This window comes from Halyomorpha halys, unplaced genomic scaffold (assembly GCF_000696795.3).
Source record: "Halyomorpha halys isolate HHAL.00 unplaced genomic scaffold, Hhal_1.1 Scaffold305.1, whole genome shotgun sequence".
NCBI lineage: Eukaryota > Metazoa > Arthropoda > Insecta > Hemiptera > Pentatomidae > Halyomorpha > Halyomorpha halys.
The window spans coordinates 142,749-165,269 of NW_027105918.1; the positions used below are offsets into that span (position 1 = coordinate 142,749).

General features: G+C 32.1%; 1 protein-coding gene across 5 annotated transcripts in view; it reads right to left on the bottom strand.

Moving 5' to 3' along the window:
- The window catches only part of LOC106681024 (uncharacterized), a 273,681-nt gene that overhangs the window by 28,309 nt on the left and 222,851 nt on the right, over window positions 1-22,521 (bottom strand). For 2 of the 5 annotated variants that reach the window (XM_024359527.2, XM_014421126.2), the window contains exons 1-4: window positions 16,188-16,555; window positions 7,987-8,088; window positions 5,728-5,808; window positions 458-502 (exon numbers count right to left, since the gene is read on the bottom strand). In XM_024359527.2, the coding sequence (XP_024215295.1) occupies window positions 458-502; window positions 5,728-5,808; window positions 7,987-8,088; window positions 16,188-16,319 (360 nt within the window). In that variant the 5' untranslated portion in view covers window positions 16,320-16,555. Of the gene's footprint in view, window positions 1-457; window positions 503-5,727; window positions 5,809-7,986; window positions 8,089-16,187; window positions 16,556-22,521 lie in introns of those variants that run through there. The other 3 variants (XM_067053582.1, XM_014421127.2, XM_067053581.1) reach the window with 2 other exon arrangements.

The following is a 22,521-nucleotide window of genomic DNA, read 5'->3' on the forward strand; positions in this document are numbered from 1 at the left end:
ATTCATAATCTATATTCTAACGTGATAAATGGAAAAAGTCAAGTTAAATTTTGTCTGTTGAAGTTTTAATAGATTAGCTGCTCGTAGTTCGTGTTGGTTTTGAGGAAACAAGGAACAAGTGAGACAGAGAAGAGGTGATGTAACAATGCTGTTGGAGATTTTATTGTATTGTAAAGATTACAAGGTTACAAACGAAGTTGCCAAAAACATCCGCTGGGAACTACTCTTTATTTAACATATAACATAGACGTTATATCGGTCTGCTCATAATTCTATACTTTGATTTTTTTTTTACATTTAATACATCATGAATGATATTATATCATGCACGTCTGAAGGCTAGAGATAACGTGTCATGATAAAATATCAGTAACAGTGGAGTTTCATGGGAGAAATTTAGTTTTTAATATTTATTATTATTTAACTAATCAAATATTTTATCAATGAAATTACTCACATAACGACGGCTTTTTGGATAGCGTAGTGTCTCATAATTATTTTCCTAAAACAATAAATAATAGCATTAAAGTTTTAAAAATATAACATATTAATTTTAGAAAGTGTTGAAAATTGTACATGTTAATTTCACAAAGTTTTGAAAATTACAAATATTGATTTTACAATGTGTTAAAAAATCTCTAACGTACCCATGAGCTTGGTACAACTTAATGAAAACAATAGTACATTGTAAACTAGCAGTATTTTCTATTATTTAAGCTCTAATAAACTTGAGAATTTAATTCAACTTTTACGACTCGTGTAAAACTATCGAAAAATCCAAAATCGGATGTAAAGTAATCCACTTCGTGGTCCCACATAGAGAAATTTAAGCTTTAATTTAAGGTTTCGCTTGAATAATTTATTTCCAACTAAGTCCTTTCCTTTCTATCAAACAATAACTGTCGAACTTAATATTGCTATTTCATCGAAATTTAACAGAATAGTTTAATATTCTACGAACTGAGGCTACCGAACCACCAACTTCTGCTTATTGACCCTGCTTGTTACCGATAGTTACCTACCACAATATCTGTAATACGTTTTGAACAATGCTCTATAACAAATGAGCATTAACTGGGATTGATCATTTAAAATCAATTCCAAACTCTTTTCATTTTAATTTTAATTTTTTTTATATACTAATTAGTATTATTTTACCAACACTTGGGGTAAAATGTTTGGAGCAGTATTATAATTGATCCCTTATATTAACGTACTCACAAAGTATTCTAAGAGCCCAAATGGAGAAAAAGTCAGTTATTACACCCACATTTTTTATAATATATATATAAACAATGTATTATTACAAGCCAAATTGATGAGCCTGCCAAGTACAGTAAGATGTAATAAAAACTGACTGATGTTTCGAAACGTTAAAAAAAAAAATAATTTTTCATTTGTAGCTACATATATTTCAAACTTCCTATAACACTATAAAACCAAATAGCATAACATTTAAAGAAGAATAACTTTGTTAAAATATGAAACTTAAAAGAGCTATTTACGTACAATAGTTCCTGAAATATAATTTTTTAAAAAGGATCATTTCATAAAAATGTCCTTAACAATCGGTAGTTAGTTAATTTATTTTGGGAAATCTTTATCTCAGGAACCACTAAACTTATGTATGTCAATTTATTTGGGAAAACCGTATCTCAAGACCCATTAAACCTACAGATGTCTATTAGCACTCAAATTAAAGCTAGTTTAATGTACTATAAAGTATAGCTATAACTTATATAAACTTTATAGCCTTAATAGTATAAAGTCGGAGTAGTAGCATGATAATTGCTAAAATAAATTTATTTCTAGTAGTTCGGACAAAATCTCATATGCAAAATTCATTTTCATACGCAAATATCATTAAAAAAATACAACCCCCACAAATTTAAAGGTTTTAACTAGCTTTTCAAGCAAATGTATGTACATCAAACGGTTTCTGAGATTTAGATTTTGATTATATGGACATACGGAATTGAGCTATGGGCTCTAATTCCTCCAGAATCCAATCCTTACAGTCCAAAATCCTTCGTAAAATCCTTAATGCTCTTTACTTTGTCACATCTTCTTTAGAAGTGTTTTGCAGTTCTATCAATGGGTAGATTCTCCACATGTTTGTATCATGTCATAATATCACTTACAGCAAATTTACTTGATGTGTATATATGTATACAGTTGTAAATAACAATAATTAAATTATTTAAAAAAATAAAGAAAAAAAAAGATTTAATCATTATAAATCAAACATTTTTTCCGAACAACTAAAAATCAACATATTGTGAATTTATTTTGTTAAATATAACAAAAATTATTATAAATACGAAGATAAACGTTACAACAACATTATAGTAAATTAAACTAGCAATCAAATTAAAGATTGATAATAGACATCTGTCCGTATAATGGTTCCTAAGATAAAGATTTTCCAAAATAAATTGACAAACTGTTGATTTTCCAGGCCATTTATGAAATATTGATCTTTAAAAAGTGTATATCGGAAAATATTATATGTAAATAACTCTTTTAAGTCTTATATTTTAGCAAGTTTATTCTTCTTTAAATGATGTGCTATTAGGTTTTCCAATTTTATAAGAAGTTTTTAAAGATATGGAGCTCCAAATGGAAAATTAAGTTTTTGTTAACGTTTAGAAACAGCCGTCATTTTTTATTCTATCTTACTATACGTGGTAGGCTTATTATTTTTGACTTATAAATTATACTTTGTTTTTATATATATTCTAAAAAATTAGGGTGGAATAACAGACTTTTTCTCCTCTAGGACTCTTGGGGCTATTATACATAATATCATAATATTATGGATCAAGTATAATACTCTCTAAATATTTTACTTCCAAGTGTTGGTCATATACTTAACACTAATTACTACATCAAAAATTTAACATTAAAATGAAAAAAGTTTGGGATTTGTTTTTAATGTTCCATTCCAGTTAATGTTATTTGGCAATGTCTCCTCATCTAGAGAAAGGACCAGTACCGTACTCTTGGAGGCATTGATGGTCATCCCATTCCAGTAATCCTTCCTGTAGATTCTCCCTTGTATCACAAATGAGAACGATATCATCTGCATATATGAGAGGCTGACTGTGTATCGTCCTCATGTTCAACTTACAGATGACTTCGGGCTATTCGCATTTTGCAAATTTTATGTATTCCATTCTTAAATATGATAAATAAGAGTGGGCTCAGGCTATCCCCATGTTCGACACCTCTATCAATTGAAGGAAAAAGCAGACTGTGGTTAAAATAAAATAATTATCTTAACATATTCATCTATTGTAAATGTGATTAGTGCATAGTATTTTACTGTTACATTAGTACAAAATTTAACATATTTTATTTTATCCTAGTTTCATCATGCAATAGTTTCTTTATGTTCATTTTATTTATCTTACTGTTTACATACATTTAAAGATTTTACTTATTTATATATTTTTATTTTTTTTTTATTTATCATTCATTTATTTTTGTAAATTTTGGTATGAATGCGATCATTTATCCCTCATTACTTATTGAGTTAGGTTGAGGCAGATTGTAATAAATAAAATTTTAGGCTTATTTTTAAGATGCTTTTTATTATAAGATTTAATTCTTATTTTTTCTCATCGACTTTATGTTTTTTTCTTAACTTAAAAATATTGGAAAATAGTTTTTCTAGCTCTAAAAGATAATCTAAACGATTTTTATAGTTTGTATTTTCGTTGGTTCATCTTAGATTATAATAATCTCTAGTCTGCATTACTAAAAATCTGACAATAGAGACAGTCTAATTGTGTACTGCATTATCTTTTATGTCTCAAATTCTGTAATGAGGACCTATGCAGCCTAAATATTAACTCGATAAATAATGATCGAACCCACATCCTTCTAATCCAAAGACTGTAGAGCCCTCCCATTAATGTGTTCAGCTATCACATCCTCATTTTTTAAATTATTATTATTTTAAATGAATTTGTGAGTTGAGATTAACAAATATTCGGAAATATTTAAAATTTATCGGATTTCTATCCTGAGACAGACACGTATTTAGGTAGCTTAACACCATATATTCGAGGCGTATTCCTACAAATTCGAATTAGGGAACAAATTATTAAACATTCAGAAACAAGCCTTAAGAAAAAAATAGCAGCTTAATTAATTTCAAAACTCTATAATCTTTATCTGAAGTTAGCATTCGTGAAACAACATAAAGTTAGACATGTTTTTATTACAAAGAGTTTTTACATATTTATTGTTAATTACATCATTTTTACTTTATTATAGCTCAAGAACTCCATTGAGTGTCTATGCAGTTCCATACTGGAAATATCAAGATTCATTCTCAAGGACACCCTAAAAAACTATTGACTCACACAGGAGGGAATCAAACCCACAATTTTCTGAATCAAGCACTCTGGGATCCTCGCCCCTAAGTGGTGACCTATCACGTCCTCAATTATATTTCTCTTTTCGGTTTGATTTAAAAAAAAAACTGTAAGTAAAGCAAATTTAAATGGAATAATGACTCCTATTGACTAAATTAGTTACATACCAGTTTCAGTCAGTCTTTTAATTAAGAGGGATTTCGGGATGCTTTGAATCATTGCTAATAGACCTGAACAGTTTTATATTCCTATCCGTAAAATTGGTCTATGACATTTGTATCGAACCACTGATTCATTAATTTATTACATTCCCCCTTTAGTTCAGATTACTGAGCATTAGCATCTTTTATTCTATCCTTTTGTCATTGATTTCTTCCTTGCTTCCTACAAAATAGATGGAATTAACTATACTTCAAACACTACAGACTCTCCTGTCGGCATTAAAGAGTATAGTACTCAAAATTTGTCCTTGTAATTACCACTCTTTTATAATTCCGAAGTGAGCATTAAGACCACGTGGATTAGTTTGCTGGAGACGAGCGCTGCGAAGGGCGGCCCTTTGACCCCGCAGTAACCCTATAATCATATTCCAGTAACCCTTTTATTTCGTCCACAGCCCGTTGCCCTCCCGCCCTTGTGTGAGCTCAATAAGAGCAGCCCATTTTCTAAGGGAGCTTTTCATTATCTAACATTGATAGTTGCTAGAAGAAAGGAGTGGAGAGTGTACTATACTCAAACCATCTGTAGAATAATAGCTATATACTGATTACTCCATAGTTTTCTAGAAAAAGAATGTGACAATTGGAAATTCAGATTTTTTTTAGCATATTGAAAAAAAAAAAGATACGACATGGTACTGTCTGAAAATTTGAAAATGCACAAGTTTAAAAACTTTTCTCCTGATAAGTTAATTTTTTTTAATCCATAAATTAAATAATTTTCTTGTATGTAAGTATTTTACAAACATCCGCTTCACTTTTTTTTTTTTTTTTTTTTTTTTTTGGCATTTGTAATTAATATGGTTGGGATTTTCATTTTCACGTTCAAAAAATTCAAAAGATGTAACATGTAAAATTAAAGAACGTGTATCGGTGATAGGTGAAGATTAATGACGTAATGGTAAAATATTTAAAAATATAATTGTTAAAATCCTAGTAAATATAAACATGTATATAGAAAGAATTAGAGAAAACACGAAATTCTCAACCAATGTAATAACATAAATAAACCTAGCCTTATCAATAACAGGCTATTATAATTTATTATTATTTTTTTAATTATATAGGACTTAATAATTAATTTTTAATTGTATAGGAAGTTAAATTACATACCATTTTCAACTGACCTTTTTTGAAGTAGTTATAAGAAGAAGTCGTTTTGGATATACTTGTGTCATGTTTAGGTTTTTCTTTAATGATTCCGGTCGCTAAAAACAAAATATAGAAATTTCTGTTTTAAAATCACGATTCATAAATATTATTTTATAATTAAGTTATTTTGCAATACATTATATAAATTTTTAATGAAACAGAAGAGAGGTGGTAAGGAGAAAAAAAAACTACAACAATTATAAAACAGAAAGAAAACAAAGAAAAAAAATAGTGTTTATTGTTACAATAACACTGTAACATCCAGAAAATGAAATATTAAGTTACTCGATCTTAATATCAAAATTTTAAATGCCTTAACACCAAGTAGTATATAGATATATAATAAATAGCAATGGTTACTTTTCGAAGTGAAATTTTTATTTATCCTTTTTACATTAAGGTAAAGTGGTGTAAATACGTGTTTGTGGTATTTGTTTGAACGTCTATTAAAATTAAAATCATTTACTTACTGATCTCATTAGAGCTGCCTTTTCGGGAACATGAATTCTGAACACTAGTGTCCTACAAATCAATCACGAGTGTTTGTTAAGGTAAAGTATGATATATCGGGTTTCCGATTAACTTATTGGAACCATGACACATTTTCATAAATATTTACTCTATGTACCAGTACTAGAATTATAATACTAATATATAACAACCCTTAACCCTTAATTCAGATTACTAAATTGCGTTATCAATCTTGTAAAAAAGATGTGATAAAATGTGAGCTTGAATGGGATAGTTTAAAAAACTCATAATAATAATAAAGGCATAGCGAGCCAGAAGGTTCGATGCCGACACTACCTATCGCTCTCTACACACATCTGCCCAGTAACACTACTCTAAACTCAAATATAATATATCAGTCTTAAGGCAATCCTCCTATCTACGTTTCGGACTACCTCTCGGACGTTTACGTCGGTTTAGTGTTTATTAACATTTTAGGGATTCGTTCGTTATTAAGTTCCACAACCTTACGCCCATTTTATTTGCAGCAATGCTATAAGCTGAATAAAGTTTTACGGGATGCAGTTTCCCAATGCAGCGTTGTGTAGCCTTCTAAATTATCCCGTTAAATGATCCTTTTTCGTCCCGGATATTTTACATAGTACTTTATTTTCAAAGACTGTTACACCCTTAGAGTAAGAGGCTACGTTTCGGACTACCTCTGGGACGTTTATACGTCGGTTTAATGTTTATTAAAATTTTAGGGATTTGTTCCGTACTAAGTTCCACAACCTTACGCCCATTTTATTTGCAGCAATGCTATAAGCTGAATTAAATTTTACGGGATGCAGTTTCCCAATGCAGCGTTGTGTAGCCTTCTAAATTATCCCGTTAAATGATCCTTTTTCGTCCTAGATATTTTACATAATACTTTATTTTCAAAGACTGTTACACCCTTAGAGTAAGGGGCTACGTTTCGCATCCAAAAAGAACAGTAGTAAGGATAATAATTTTTGAAATATAACTTTAAAGTTTTTGGACAGAAGCTTTTAATTTCAAACCTGTTTGATTTTTTTCTAGTTACCGTAGAACCTAAATACTTAAACCTACATACTTGTTTAAATGAACGGGTATTTTCTCTTGTATCTATATCACTGAAATCGTTCCAGTTTTTACAGCTTATCATACATTTCGTTGCATACATCTGCACTTATTCCGAGACCTTGTTCTTTACTAGAGTTTGTCAAAGTAACACTGTTCAACTGTATTTAGTTCTATAGTTTGCTTGTCCCTCGCCCAATAACACCAAATCATCAGCATACCCAAGCTGCGGTATTTTACCACCTAAAGTTAAACCGTTTTCGGTATAATGTACTCAAATACTAGAAAAACAAATTCGTAAAGTGGTAGAACGAAATAATTTATTTTTTCCTTTTTTTTTATTTATAATTAATTTTTACATTTGTTTGAATCACTTGTGTTTGTGTTTGTGTGAGCGTGTGTGCGTTTGCAACGTAATCATTAGACCCCATAGGCGTTGATAACCTATAGGTTTTGCGCTTTTAAACAACAACAAACAAACAAATTCGTAAAAAGTTTTTATATTAAAAAATAAGCTGAATATAGCATCAAAAACATAAGTTTTTAGACTTCTTTACCTTACCTTTAAGTGCGAACTTACTCAACATTATGTTACATCTTAACAAACTTAGCTACTGACGGAAGGATTGATATTATTTCATTTGATATTGCTCATACTTTTTTAAATTAAAAAATAACCTTACATAATATTTGAGAGGAGAGCTACGAAGATGATGTAGCCTGTAAACATCATAACGCGACTGATCAGTAGGCTTGGGGGTTGTTGAGCACGACCACATGTTTTCCTAACAAAAAGATTTATTAATTTATTTATATTAATTATTAATTAACAAATTTATTTATTAAGTATAAATAATATAATTTGATAATCAGCAATTGTATACTAACAATAATAATTGTCCTTTTGAGTTCACTATTTCGTTTTGAGTTGTGATCTATCGCCGCCATTTAATTAAGTTGTGGACCTAGGGCTAAAAATTACTTAGCCCTTAATGTGGGTCCAGCCGAATGATTTTTAGGAAGGGAATCAGACCTTCCTTCTTTTGGCTGCTGTTATGGCTCAGAGTATTTTATTTATTTCCGACTTCCCCTGCCTTATAATGAATACAGGTGTCCGTGGCAAATAAATCAATTGACAAGTTTAAAAATAAATGTATAATTTTCAGTTTTAATATTCAGTTCTGCGCCTCTTTCCTCTGCCTGCCCCGGGGCAGGTCTTCTTCTTTGACGTAGATCGAAGTGGGTTGACCCTGCAATTTTTTTCAACCCGTACACAAATTCTTCGTAGTTTCCTACGGTTCTTAACTGAGGAAAATCACCCTCCGTGAAGGCCTAGAGTCCAGTTTCCCTCAGTAGTTTCCAAACGCCACAACTTGGACATAGGTGTTCGATATCCATCTCGTGGCCAAGAAGTTTGGCTCGAATCCTCCATGCAAGAGAGATAAGAGTACGGAGTGCAAGCCAATGCATGTGTTTGGCTGCTTACCTGCCGTTTGACCACACCAGTGGAACCACTAGTTTCGGTCCCGAGCTGAACCGCAAGTGAATGCCACAAAATAAAAAAAAAACAAGCTGACAACGTCAGGAGCCCATTTCGTGTCTTACTCTGTGAGCCCTTTATTGTGAGATGAAAATATATTGAGGAAAATGGGTTTAAAATAGAAACATAATTTAGCAGCAGAGTTAGTTAATATATTTATATTACCAAATTTAATCTTGGTAGTCAGGCAGGATTAGTGTGTTTGTGTTCAAATTAATTTTACGGTATACAAACAGAGATTTAGCAGGTAGGTCTCGTATTACGAAAATAATGGAATATGGTCTACCTGCTGAGGATGTGCTGTCACAGAGGCATCCGGGCATATTCTTTCCGCTTCTCTAGTCCAGGTTGAGCCGCTGTGTCAATAGGCAAACAGGTGATTCCCATGGATTTTCAATTGTCAACCGTAAAAAGGTCTGTCTCGTCCAGATGCTGGCCAGAAAGTCGACTCTGCCCTGGTGGTAGGAGCCACTAGGTCCTAACTTGCGTGCCGCGGTAAATAATTTCAGGTGGCTTTACAGTCGAGGTGCCTTCTGATGTACACTGTTACATGGGATACGAAAAACTGAGACATCTACCACATAATTTATACAAAATAAAAACTACCGAAAAATCGGAATGCGGTGTAAATCTGACAACCAATATAGCAACATAAAATAAAAATACTTGAACTCCAAAATTCACTTTGCACAATTGGAACCAAAGTTGGAGACCCGCTATACTAGACCACATCTATACAAATCCCAATTATTTCTCAAACTTTGTGCCAAATCGGACAGGCCGTTTTTGAAACATAGGTGCATCAAGAAAAATACATTTGCGAATGTAAACTATAAAATGAGATGGAATTGGCTAAAATTTATACTAGAAGCAAAATTAATTTTTATGTATTTCTAACAGGAGATGGCAAATATGGAAATAGGCGAAAGTTTATTTACGAAAAGGAAGCATAACGTAGGACGCGTCTTCCTTCAACAATGGGTTTTCCGAGAAACCAATGAGTGTTTTTTTGAATAAGTTAAGGAAAGATCAAATCCACATTGTCAGAAGTAATCGAAAGAAGAATACATCCGAGTCGTGTAGTTGTATCAGATTCCTGAAAAGTAAATATGAATTTATACAGAATGGTTTACGAATATCTAATTGTAAAGCAAAAATTTCGCTGTGTTGATCCACACCAGTTGAAATATAATAAGAATCAATTCTTGAAAAGTTTCTTTGGATTATGTCTGAACACAAATTTGAGTACAAATACGGAACCAAATTTGTTTCCAGATGTCTAAAATCTAAAATTCTAGTATTGATTTTCGATTTTGAGTAAATGATTTGTTTTTAAATGCAAGCATGAATACAAAGTTCTTTTACATTGTTATAAAAGAAGCCAAATAAAATAATTGATAAATCTAATACTAAATCGATACACTGACCCAGGAGAGGCGTAGTCATGAGCATTTGGTCATATTGGGAAATGAACTTCTATATTCTGATATTATTTCATCTATTTTCTTTATACTTTTGGTTACCTTCCGTTAACTCTTGGATGCTATTATTGCCGCTTGTTGTGTTAATCCTTCTGTTACCACTCCTCTTATCCTCAATTCACTTTTGCTCTAGCCTCCTCGAAACGGTAAGACTGAGGATTCCTCTCACTAGTATACTCCTAACGTTACATATTTTTTTCTCCATTATTTCATATCCCTCACGCAGACACCTCCTGCGTTTCTAATTTTAAATCAGGAGCCAAGGAAAGAAGATTTTAGATCTTTCACAAAATCTGGATTCTTTAGCTCCTGATAGAATATTTACAATTTACAATTTCAAATTGCATTAAAAGTAACAGAAAAAACTTTAATCATCATCACATCCAATTATATATATATATATAAATTGTCTACTATGAGATAAATGCTCACTGGACACCGCTTAGTGGACAAAAAAGTAGTTAACTCCTACCGGTTAAAAACCGTACTTGCAGATTAGAGATGGATCGCAAAAAACGCAAAAAAAAAAGTTGCTGTGGTATTCAATTTTAAGATTTTAATTTTTACAATGTAATAACATAATGTAATTCGTTTGATGATGATGTGATAATTAACAATAATGGCAACTCAGCCCTAAATGCAGATAGGCTCAGGTATTAGTGTACAACATGGGCAACGCAACAGCCTACATCACTTTAGTTATAGGCCTGTTATTAATTTGTGAACTTGATAAGTGGTTAGCACTCCTCCCGTGTGGCCTGAACAGGGAGGGGATTTAGGGAATAATATTCTCTCAGATATTTTATGCACATATTTTTTATTTCTCAAGCAAATACCAACAATTTATAGGCAATGGAACTTTAGAAAACATAGACTGCTTAGACAGTTTTACGCAAATGAATGAATTCGAACCGTATTAATGAAAGGATTTTTTTTAAAAGACGTACATGTAAAGTTGATGCAAGTGGTGATGTGGGAACAAAATAATTCGGAGGACAACATTTTTACTTAATTCCAGGATAGAGACGAAGTTCGGTAAAGACTAAAATTATAATTATATATAAGATGGTCGGGGTTGCGGTCAAAACAGAAACAAAAATAGTTGTAAACTATTCAACTGGTCAACTATATATACATATATAAAATTATAATTGTGAGTTTACAGATACAAACTAAGACAAAAAAATTAGGTATTATACCAGTGAAGATTGGCCTGAATGTATTTTACGACTGAAAAAAATAATAAATCTATTTCAAAGAATAAAAAGTTTCTTAATGACATAATCTGACTGCTCCTAGTAATGAAGACAAGAACCAATCAGTCTTTAATCATATTAAATCAATACTCATTTGTACAGATTCAATGTCCGCACTCCAGAGTCTATCAAACTTCAATCAAAGCGGACCTACGATAGACAAAATTCATAACTATATAGACATGCTAAAACATCATAAAAAAAGTGTTTCCTTTCTCTGGACTCCAGGGAACTCAGGAATAGCTGGAAATGAGGCAGCGGATAAAGCGGCTAAAGGGGCTCCTACAATGAACGTTCCACCACTCCAAATTTACGAGCCGAAAGACATAAAGGCATTTTTAAGGAACAGAATCCGAAAAAGTTGGGATTCAATGTGGGCTGCCGTACCACTCACCAATAAATTAAGAAATGTAAAAAAAAATACACAAAAGTGGACAAGTGCCATAAAGGGAAACAGAAGAGAAGAAGTGGTTGTTGCAAGAGTAAGAATAGGACATTCCAAATTAACTCACCTTCACTTAATCACAAAAGAGGACCAGCCTATATGCCAAACCTCTCAGTCCCCATTATCAATAAAGCATATAATTGAAGAATGCCCATCATTTTGTCAAGCCTTCGAAAATAATAAAATTCCACGTACAAGAGAATTGGCCCTTAAATACTCAGCATAATCCATAGACAAAATAATAAAATTTCTGAAAGAAACTCCACTTTATACTAAAATATAATCCACCAATACCGACCAGTGTAAAAAAGGAAATAGTCTACATTCAACCATCAAATGTCGATCAGATGTTGATCGCCCTGAATAAAAATCTAATCTAATCAGTCTTTAATCTTTAAAGAAGTCTTTTATGCGCCAATACTGAAAAAAAATGTTATAATGAGGTGTTTATTATTTACTAGAGATTTGATATGAGGAAATAGTCCGGGGTGAGTTTAGTAAAGATATACAAATAAATAGAACTTATGTGTTTTTTACCGACGTTTCGATCTGAATTTCAGGCTTTCATTAGGGCTGAAGAATTAAAGTGAGATAACGACCTTAATTCAGAGAAAAATAAAATAATAACAAATCAACTTGGGAATATACATAAAAATAAATTATGCAGAAGACGGTCAAAAGAGAAACACAAATAGTTTACAACTATTAATTTCCCAACGTTTCTCCTCACTTCGTAGAGCTTCGGAAGAGTAGTTCAAGTTGATAGCTTTAGAGACTATGTGAAAAATAAAAATAAATTAAGGAGATAAAATATGATAAAAAAAAAAATCATTTGTTCTGTATAATACTTACATATACAATATTTTCGATACAAAAGTCTTTCCAGGAAAGCAAAGCTTTTGTTGTACAAAACAATAATTAGGCCAGTGGTAATGTATGGTAGTGAGAAGTGGACTCTAACCAAGGAAAATAGATGAGCTCTACTGGTTTGGCAGAGAAGAGTTCTAAGAAAGATCTTTGGAGCCGTTAAATAGGAGCACAGGTGGAGAATCAGAAACAATGACGAAATAAAGGAATTGTATGGAGAGCCTGATATCCTCTGTGCTATTAAGAAGAGCAGGCTAAGATGGTTGGAACATGTGGAAAGGATGGAGCCCTGCAGGCTACCTAAAAGGATGCTAAATGGTGCACCAGGAGGAAAAAGGAAAAGGGGCAGACCCAGGCGTCGGTGGCTGGATGATTTGAGAGGAATGGGAGTTGAAAATTGGAGGAGTCTCGCTGGAGACCGCGAGGGATGGGAAAGAGTGGTGGCAAAGGCCCAGGTCCTACAAGGACTGTAGTGCCCAACAGTGAGTGAGTGAGTGAGTGAGTGAGTGAGTGAGTGATACAATATTTTATGTTATCTTCCATTAGTACAACCTACTATCTATTTAGGTTGGATTGAATCAGTCAGTAATCTACGGTCAACTATCTACACCTTACTATCTATTTAATTTATTTTAACGCATATTTCCATGTTTTTTTTTTATTACATTTATTTTTATTACGCACCCCGACCATTTTCTCATCTCATCAGAAAAAAAGTGCTAATAAAGTCCAAGCCAAGACGGTTTTTTCTTATACCTAAAAAGTTTGATGAAATGTCAATTAAAATCTTTTTGAGAGAGCTGACGTCGAAATGTAGCAGTGATTAATTTGTCGCTGATCAGTTTAACATGCTGTTGAAAGCTTACTATGTTATCAATCCTCCTTTTGTTACCTCATAATAAAAGAAGCATGTATCTTAATATATGTATGATCGTTAAAATATACTACAATAACATGAAAACTATATTTCACAGCTAATTGACAAAGGGTACCAGAGAACTCTGGAATGACAAAAAGGGAAGTTAGTTAACAGTTGTCTAAGGAAGTCGGTGAGCGCCAAAGCTCTGTCTCGACTTGCACATTGTGGTTTGAGTAAGGAAATTAAAGGGTCTTTGAGCTATATATAAAGGTAATTGACGTTATAGAACAAAAATTTAAATAATGTTAATATTATTGTCAGTCAATTGAAAAACCTAATCATATATGTTTTAATAAATAAAGATAGAGACCAATTCTCCCGAAAAAAATACCCTCTCTACGTCTTGAAAATATAAATACCTGCCACTTTACCCGCTATTTTAGAATGGTCATAACTATAACTATAATCGTTACAGTCATTATTATACTTTACAAGTATTGCCAGTAAAGTGTGTGTCACATGTGTGTCAATTACGTCAGTTGTAAGTGTGTTACTGTCACCATGGTAGTGAACTATCTATTTTGACAAAAGTAGTAGTAAAAGTAAGTGATTATCATGGTGGAACTATTTGATAGTCAATGTCATACTTAATCTGGCGTGATCGATAGTAATACAAGTAATGTCAGTAAATAAACTGTCACGTTAACTATCCCATGTATACGCCTTGACGGTAAACTATCATAAATTTTCCATTGTTGTAGCAAACATGTTAGCCACTACAATGATGCAAATATTTGATAGTTGACAGCATTAACAGTCACGACAGCAAAACTGTTGTGACATTGTTCTCACACTGGATCGGGCGTGATTACTAATAGTACAAGGAATTTCAGGGGACTAACAGTTGCATTAACTGACACGTTTAACTGTCATCTTTATACGCCTCGACAGTCAACTATTACAACATATCAATCTTACCAACTGTAATCAGGAAAAGTGGGAAAACTGTTGTCATTTGCCAAAAAAATTGTTTCAGCCCCAAAACCAAATCCTCCATAAACCACCAAAATAAATTTTCCCATGGTGGAAAATCCTCGAAAATCAGGTAAAATATTCGCATCGCCAGCTCTGCAAATAAGGCAATAAACAAAACGCATTTCACACAGAGCGAATTTCGACATGTTTCGCCTTGTCACCTTCCACGTGAACTACGAACGCAGCGAAAAAGTACTTCACAACGTACTGTTGTCACGTGAGAAGTGAATTACGACCGATAAGAGTTAAAGAGGTAAGCATTATACAAATAAATGATAAACAGATTTAAAAAACAGAAATTGTTCGAGGAAATAAAGAAATTAACACAATAAAAGCTGCGGAAGACCTTGTATAAAAGTTACTACACTAGTACTTCGACTACTAATTTAATACACAATGCTTATTTATGTAAATTAATAATTTATTATTTCAGCAAACAACAAACGATTAAAAATTTATTGCAGTGCGTACATCTCACAACTTTCAATCACCACCCTACTAAATAATAAAATAAAATAAAAAATAAATCTGTACTGCTACAACACATGTAGGATCAGGGGTGCAATACCTTGTAAGAAAGTACTAGTAACTAGACCAACGGTTGAACAAGGGGGTGATATCAGGATTTGGTCAGGATCATGTTTGACCGCCAGATTTTTACTCATTTAAGGGTACCCACTTCGTGACGTTAGGGTGAACTCTGGAGGGCTCCCGAACTCACAGCTACAGTGAAACAGAAAATTATTATCTGATTCAAACATGGGTGCTCAGAGTTAGTAGCACAGTGTCTTACCATTGAGCCATAAGCCCCTCCCCCTAATTGTTTAATTATATTTTGTATTTTTGTTTGTTCTTGCCATTAAAACTGTTATGGAAATGTCTTATAAGAGGATTCAATAGACGTTTTTTCATAGGCGAGGTTTCAATTGTGAGGGAGTGCTAGAATTTGCATTATTAATTTGGCGTATAGATTTATTTAACATTGAAGATACTGGTTCTGTGTAAATTAGCGCCCCTCTCGCTATGATTTGTTATGTATAGCTCTATTGAGAATTTGAGTTATTGGTTTAATAGTAGTCATTTTTATCACCCTTCACCAAAAACTTCAATAAGACTGAATTAAAATAATTTAACTGTTTAATCATCGTGATCTGCTGAATTCCCGATCCCATGAGAAATGCATTGTGGGAAATTTAACATTTTTAACATTAACATTCTACAAATCTCCCAAACATTTTAAATGAATATAAAATAAATTAAGTTTAAATGGACCTTTTCGGTGGGATGAACCCTAAAGTTATTTCTTGTGCTAATACTAACACCGTCTTAAAATATTTATAATTTATCGTTACATCTAAATTAGCTGATTAACAAATTTATATAGTTACTCTGGCAACTCACAACGTTATGCTTGAACTCTAATAACTTCTGCACTGCCCTATGGGTTATCATTGCTCTCATAGGGTCCATGATGAAGTTGTTGAAGGCGACGCTAGGCATCATGTTCATCATCAAGATGACTCCGAGGATCATCAGGTGGCAGTAAATCCATTTGGTGAGAATTTAATACGACAGTAAATTCTCAATTTTTCACTTGAAAAGTTGAAGTGTTAGAATAAATATAGACTCAGAAACTGATTCATGTTTTGGGCCAGGAACGATAATGATAAAAGATCGTCCATCGTTCCTCTAGGTAAACAGGAAAACAAACTATGTTCACTAACCTTTACCTCTCTAAATGACTGAGACTCGTTATCGTTTTAACTGAACCACCATATGTTAATTTTTTTAAGTACTTGAATAATGTTATGTTTGAAGGCAAACTCCCTAAAATTTAAAACTGATAATTAATTAGAGGTTCTAAATAAATAAAAAGTGTTGAACACAATACAAATACATCGGTTATGATGAAACTTACTCTAATTTGATACAATTTATAATTATTACTGTCATATTATAAATAATGATATATCATTGAGCTTGTTAAAGGCAGGTTTGTTGACTTTTTCGAAACGGATTCTCATTTTGTCAGTCGGAATGACAGCCATAATTCAAAAAGACTGACGTGAAAGACTTCAATCATGAAGACATTATCAGTCCAGACAGTAAGAATCCTGTGCAATGTACCTTTTGATTCGTAATGCACAGAAAGTTTGGCCACTATTCAGCAGTAAGACGTACAATATCAACAAAGCAATCGCAGTTGGTGCAACAATTCGTAGTTCGTTTTATCCGATTCGTACCTTAATAGAACCTCTGGAAAGATGAATGTCTGCTCTTTCAACCGACATCGACAAAGGTTATATTTGATGTCATTATAAGGGCAAAATATAGGTTTTAAAAAGGGGAATAAATTCAAACATTTTAATTTTTATCTCCGGTTCTAATTTGTTTAACTATATCCGGTTTATGCCCTTTGGTGCAGTTTATAGAGCCCTGAACCAATGCCAAGTTTGGTGTAGATCGGTCGAGTAGTATTGAAGCTATTTCCATTTTTTAGAGGTTTAAAAAGAAATCAAAGGCAAAAAAATTTAATTTTTCATTTTTTTCTAAAATTCGTATTTATTAATCAAAAAAATATTTTGATACTAATAATAATAATGTTGTTTATTGGCGCGACTGTGGAGGTCCAAAGCCTCGTGGTTTTCATAGGGTGGGTCCGTCAGTCCCATGCCTATTTTTGTGAGTGTCACCCATTGGATGACGGGCCAAACAAATGCCGCGGGGGAGGCTGTGATTGAGTATTGTATAGTTATAAGCTACAAAATCCCGGATAGGGTCTGGGTTTCGAACTCGCAACCCATGGGTTGGCAGACAGGCGCGTCACCACGCTGCTACCGTCACCCCCAATAATAATATAGTGTACAATAATTCATAACAAACTGTGTTCATTAAATCTATAAACACCCACAAACAGAGCAATAGGGAAGCATTGCCATGTCAGCTAGTCTATATATATAAAAGGGAATGGTCGAATCTATGTCCACAATAAACTTTTGAATCACTGGACCAATTTACGTGCAGTTTTTTCCAAACGTTCCCTTTCTTCATGGAAAGGTTTACAGATAATTGAATCCCATAATTAGAAAAAAATGATTTGAACAAAATTGAGAGAATTTAGTTTATAGCTCGGAAAGTATGCGTTTTTCCCACTGTTATTGTACACTAATCGATTCGTCTCTTTTCGAGGAATAAGAAAAAAGCACTACTGATTCTATTAAGCTATGTTATATTTACAAAAAATTATAAAAATATAATGTGGCTCGTATTAAAGTAGGTCAATCATTTTTTTTTTTTAGAAAAGAGCATTTCATATTGGTTTTTAGTGTCGTCTCAAACTACCAATACCATCTTTCGAAGAAATTAAAAATTAGAAATTTTTCGCCTCGATTTATTCGGAGGATTCTTTCCTTTTGGTGACTATTGTTCATATAAACATTCATAACTCCTCTGCTCTTTCAGCTTACATCAACTAAACCTATATTTAATATACCCCTCATAAGGGCGAAATATAGGTTTCAAATTGGGGGAAATATTCACAATTTTTTTTTTGTTTTTTTTACATCTCCGGTTCTAATTTCTTTAATTAGACCCGGTTTGTGCACTTTGGTGTAGATTGGTCGAGTAATACTGAAGTTATTTACATTTTTTTGATTTTTAAAAAGGAATAAAAGGCCGACGTAAGGTAGAAATTTTAAACTGAAAAAAATTATTTTCCGATTTCTCAAAAATTCGTATTTAAGGGTTTCTTGGTGTGCTTAAAACGAATATCAACTTTGTTGCACACATAAAAAATCTTTTACCACACTCTGATACGCCAGACGGTCTGACAATCAGTACGAATTTCCTTTTTCATTTCTTATGGCATATATTGGTTTAATTAATGTTACCAAATCATAATAATGAAGTACACGTAAATCATTCATTTTAACTAAATACAATAATGCATAGCAAACTATCAATTGTGGTAATAAAATCCTCAAATATACCAAGAGCGCGGCATTTCCGGGTCAGCTAGTTCCTTAAAAATGTGAACTGAGGTCATTTTTTATGAATGGGAAAAACACTTTTTGCAAAAAAAAATTGCAGTACCAGCAATCAAAAGCAATAAAATTTATGCGAATCTGACTGTGAGTAAACTTTAATTAAGGGAACGGAGAATATCTGGGAATCAAACATGCAGCATATTTGCACGAGCTCTGTTTGTTCTTCATTCAGAACGGAAAGAGCGGCATTATGTTTGCACCTCCTCTTCTTTGCTCCTGTTATCACACTTTACTGCCTCAATGTTAATTTTACACTCAAATTATAATTAATTTTCTCTAATTATATGTAATAATGACCAGTATAAATTCTTTAATGGGTTATAATTAAAAGTTTTTTGATAAAATATCCTATCTTTCGTTTAGTTTATGACAAGATATGTAGATAAGGTTTACGTAATTAGGATTTAATAATTACAAAGGTAGAAAGCAAAAATAAAATATTTTTTTAATTTTTAAAAAAATGAAAATTTTATCAAAAAATTTTTAATTCAAATTGTCTTATAATATCTATTTTTTAAACTATAAAACATTTCCCCCATCATTTTTTAAATAATAGAAAAATATAATTTTTCTGCAATTGTAATTTTAACTAGATTAAAATAAAAATATATGGTCATATAGTCAGGATGAACCCGAGCAGAATTAATAGTGAGCTCTTTGGGAAAATGTGGAGACATAAAGGGGGCGGAGGTACATCAAGCAGATGAAGAAAGAAACTGGGAACTTAGGAATCTCAATTAGGGACTACCTCAATAGAGATGAATACACGGAAAAATCAAGGAAGATAAAGGTCTTTGTGGGTGCCAGAGAGGTGAGAAGGGGAGAGTGTGGAGTGAAAAGAAAGAAAAGTGCCATCTGAAAGAATGAAGAAGAGGTGGGAAGAAAGGAAAGGAGAGGAATGTGTGGAGAAATTGGGATGAAATTATATTCGCATGGTCTATAACGTTTCATGTCAAAAAAATAAATAAAACGTAATTTGTCCTTGGTTATAAAATAATGTCACCTTGTTAACGAAAACAAATGTTGATATTTTTTTTTTTTTAATAGTACGCTATTTATTATGTTTGTTTATTTCTTCAGTAGGATTTTTTTTTTAATGATTATATAGTTGTATTTTAAGCAATTTAGGTTGAATGGGATCCTTAAACCTGGTGTGGAAAAGAAAAGAAGTAGTGCAATAACACCAATACATAAGAAAGAAGACTAGAGAAACCGTCGAAGTCTCTAGTTCCTTTGTATAACATACAAAGTCCACTTTAAAATCCTAGCTCCAAGCTGTTAAATGGTATGTTTGATAGTCCAGGCAACAGGTTATTTCTGATTATCACAATGTTTTGTACCATTAAATAAACAATCAATCAATCAAGTTATTATTAGCTGGATTGTTATGCAACTCAATAAATTAAAATTGTATTTTATTTATTGTTTACAGCAATTCATTTCCTATGTTTTTACTGACAAAAAAGGGATAAATAATTAAATATTAAGTTTCGTTTTTTCCCCTGTGATTAAAGCAGCTATCAAACTGGAGGTAATTTATGTGGAGGCATTTTTATATTGATTTCGCCATTTTGTTTATCCGTCTAAATTTCTGATTTGGACATTCATTTAATCAAAAGCACTTGGTCATTTATAATCTAAATTTAACGCGGTTAGAACACAGTAAGAAATACAATAAAAATGATTTATAATATAATAAAAAAATAGGTAAAATGCATTCTCCAAAGGTCCGAATCAGAGGTTAGTCACGTGCGGGTCAGGTTTCTCACTGCCATGAGGAAGACAGAGGAATAGTAAATCATTGCTCCAGCGACCAGTGCCATCCTTCTTCCACCTCTGGAGGGCTTTCTGGACATTGTTTCGTCAACTGTCAGGTTCCCGCTATATAGCGGGATAACCTTATGACTGTTAGAAAAGAAACATTATTTAAAATAACTAATATTTCAAATAAATAATGAAATGTATTATATATGTATTGTTTATGTATGATGTACTAATTTATTTTAATGAAGGGTACGAAAAAATATTAGTATCATACTGCTTTTAAAAAAAGTAAAATAAATCAGCTAAACTTTGTTTTCTACGCTATAGAAATTGCTAATTCCCAAATTATTACTTAGCATATTTTTAAATTTAATATCTCTATTTTTGGATGATTATATCGTCCCTGTACATCGAATGTATTATGCGAATAAATAAATAAAGGAGGGTACCAAAAAGAATGTTGGCTGATATACCCACCAGCCTTACGCAGATCTTAAAAACAAGAATGGCTACTTATATAATCAATATAAGAAAATAAGATCAAATTAAAACGTTAAATTATGAATTAAATATTTTAAAAAAAATAGATTTATCAATTTTGAAGGTTATTCTTTATGTTTCGGGTTACGATTCCATCTCTCAGTGATATAGTACTATATGAAACTTTTTATATATTTCCATTGGCTGGCGGGTTACTTTTGATAATGTATTGGAGGAATTTTCATTTCATACTAATTGTTTGTTATTACTTTTTCAGAAATTCAAACTGGGATTACAGGACTTCGTTTATTACGTTTATTTTTACAGATTATAATGTGGCGTTAATAATCGTCTTCTTTTTTATTACATTTCTTCTTCTCCTTCTATCATCTTCTTTTTCATTACATACGACCATGGAAAGCATGCGATTTTCGAGTTTTTTTGTTTTGTTTTTTACAAAAACCAATAGTTTCTCGATAAAGTAAAAAAGGAAGATCTATGGATCTACAGGTACCTCATGAAGTTGATGAGTTACAGCATCTGATGCGTTATGAGATGCGTTTAACTGCCTAACAAAAAAAAACAAAGAAAAAAAGAACCTTTTCTCAAAAGAATAATCAACGTGTGATGAACAGTGTATTTCATATCACAATAGTCAGTGGTTAAATATCTACGAAAGACCACTACACAAGCCAGAACCAAATTAAGATTAAAAAAAAAATTGGTTTTTGTGTGGTAGTAATTAATTGTTTCTTACTAGCATAGTTATAGCATATATAGTTCATAGCAACAATAATTTGTTTCTTCTTTGGTGAAACCATCACACCAACATCGTACTGTAGTGGTATTTTTTGACGTTTTATAATTTCATTTTGTATTTTACTCTAAGGCTCTAAATCCTTATTTAGACGACTATATATTATTCTAATGGATCTATCCCAGAATAAATAAAGAATATTATTATTACATTGGTTAATCGGAAGGGACCTATACTCTTATACAATAGCTGGCCTCATGTCTCACGACAGACAATGAAGAAATAAAACGAGCTGTCCGTCCACACCTATCTTGTTCGCCAGGCTTATTCTCTGCAGATTTCCATATGTTCAGAAATTTGGACAGCTTTCTTAAAGGTGAAATTTTTATAAATGAGTATCAGGTCAAAAACGAATTTTCTGACTTTGTTCTTCACAAAACCCTGATTTTTTTTCAGTTCTGTAGTTGAAAAGTTGGTAACACATTGGGAAGAATGTATCTGAGATAGATATATAAAATGAGGGTAAGTATTTTAAATACAAATATTTTGATTTCATGAAGTTGTTTTACTAAATATCCTTTCTGTGAAAACTGACATTTCATATGCAACGACCCAATAATTTTAGTTGAACACACGTGTAATTGTTTTTACTGTAAGAATTGTTTATGTGTTAGGACGATCGACTGAA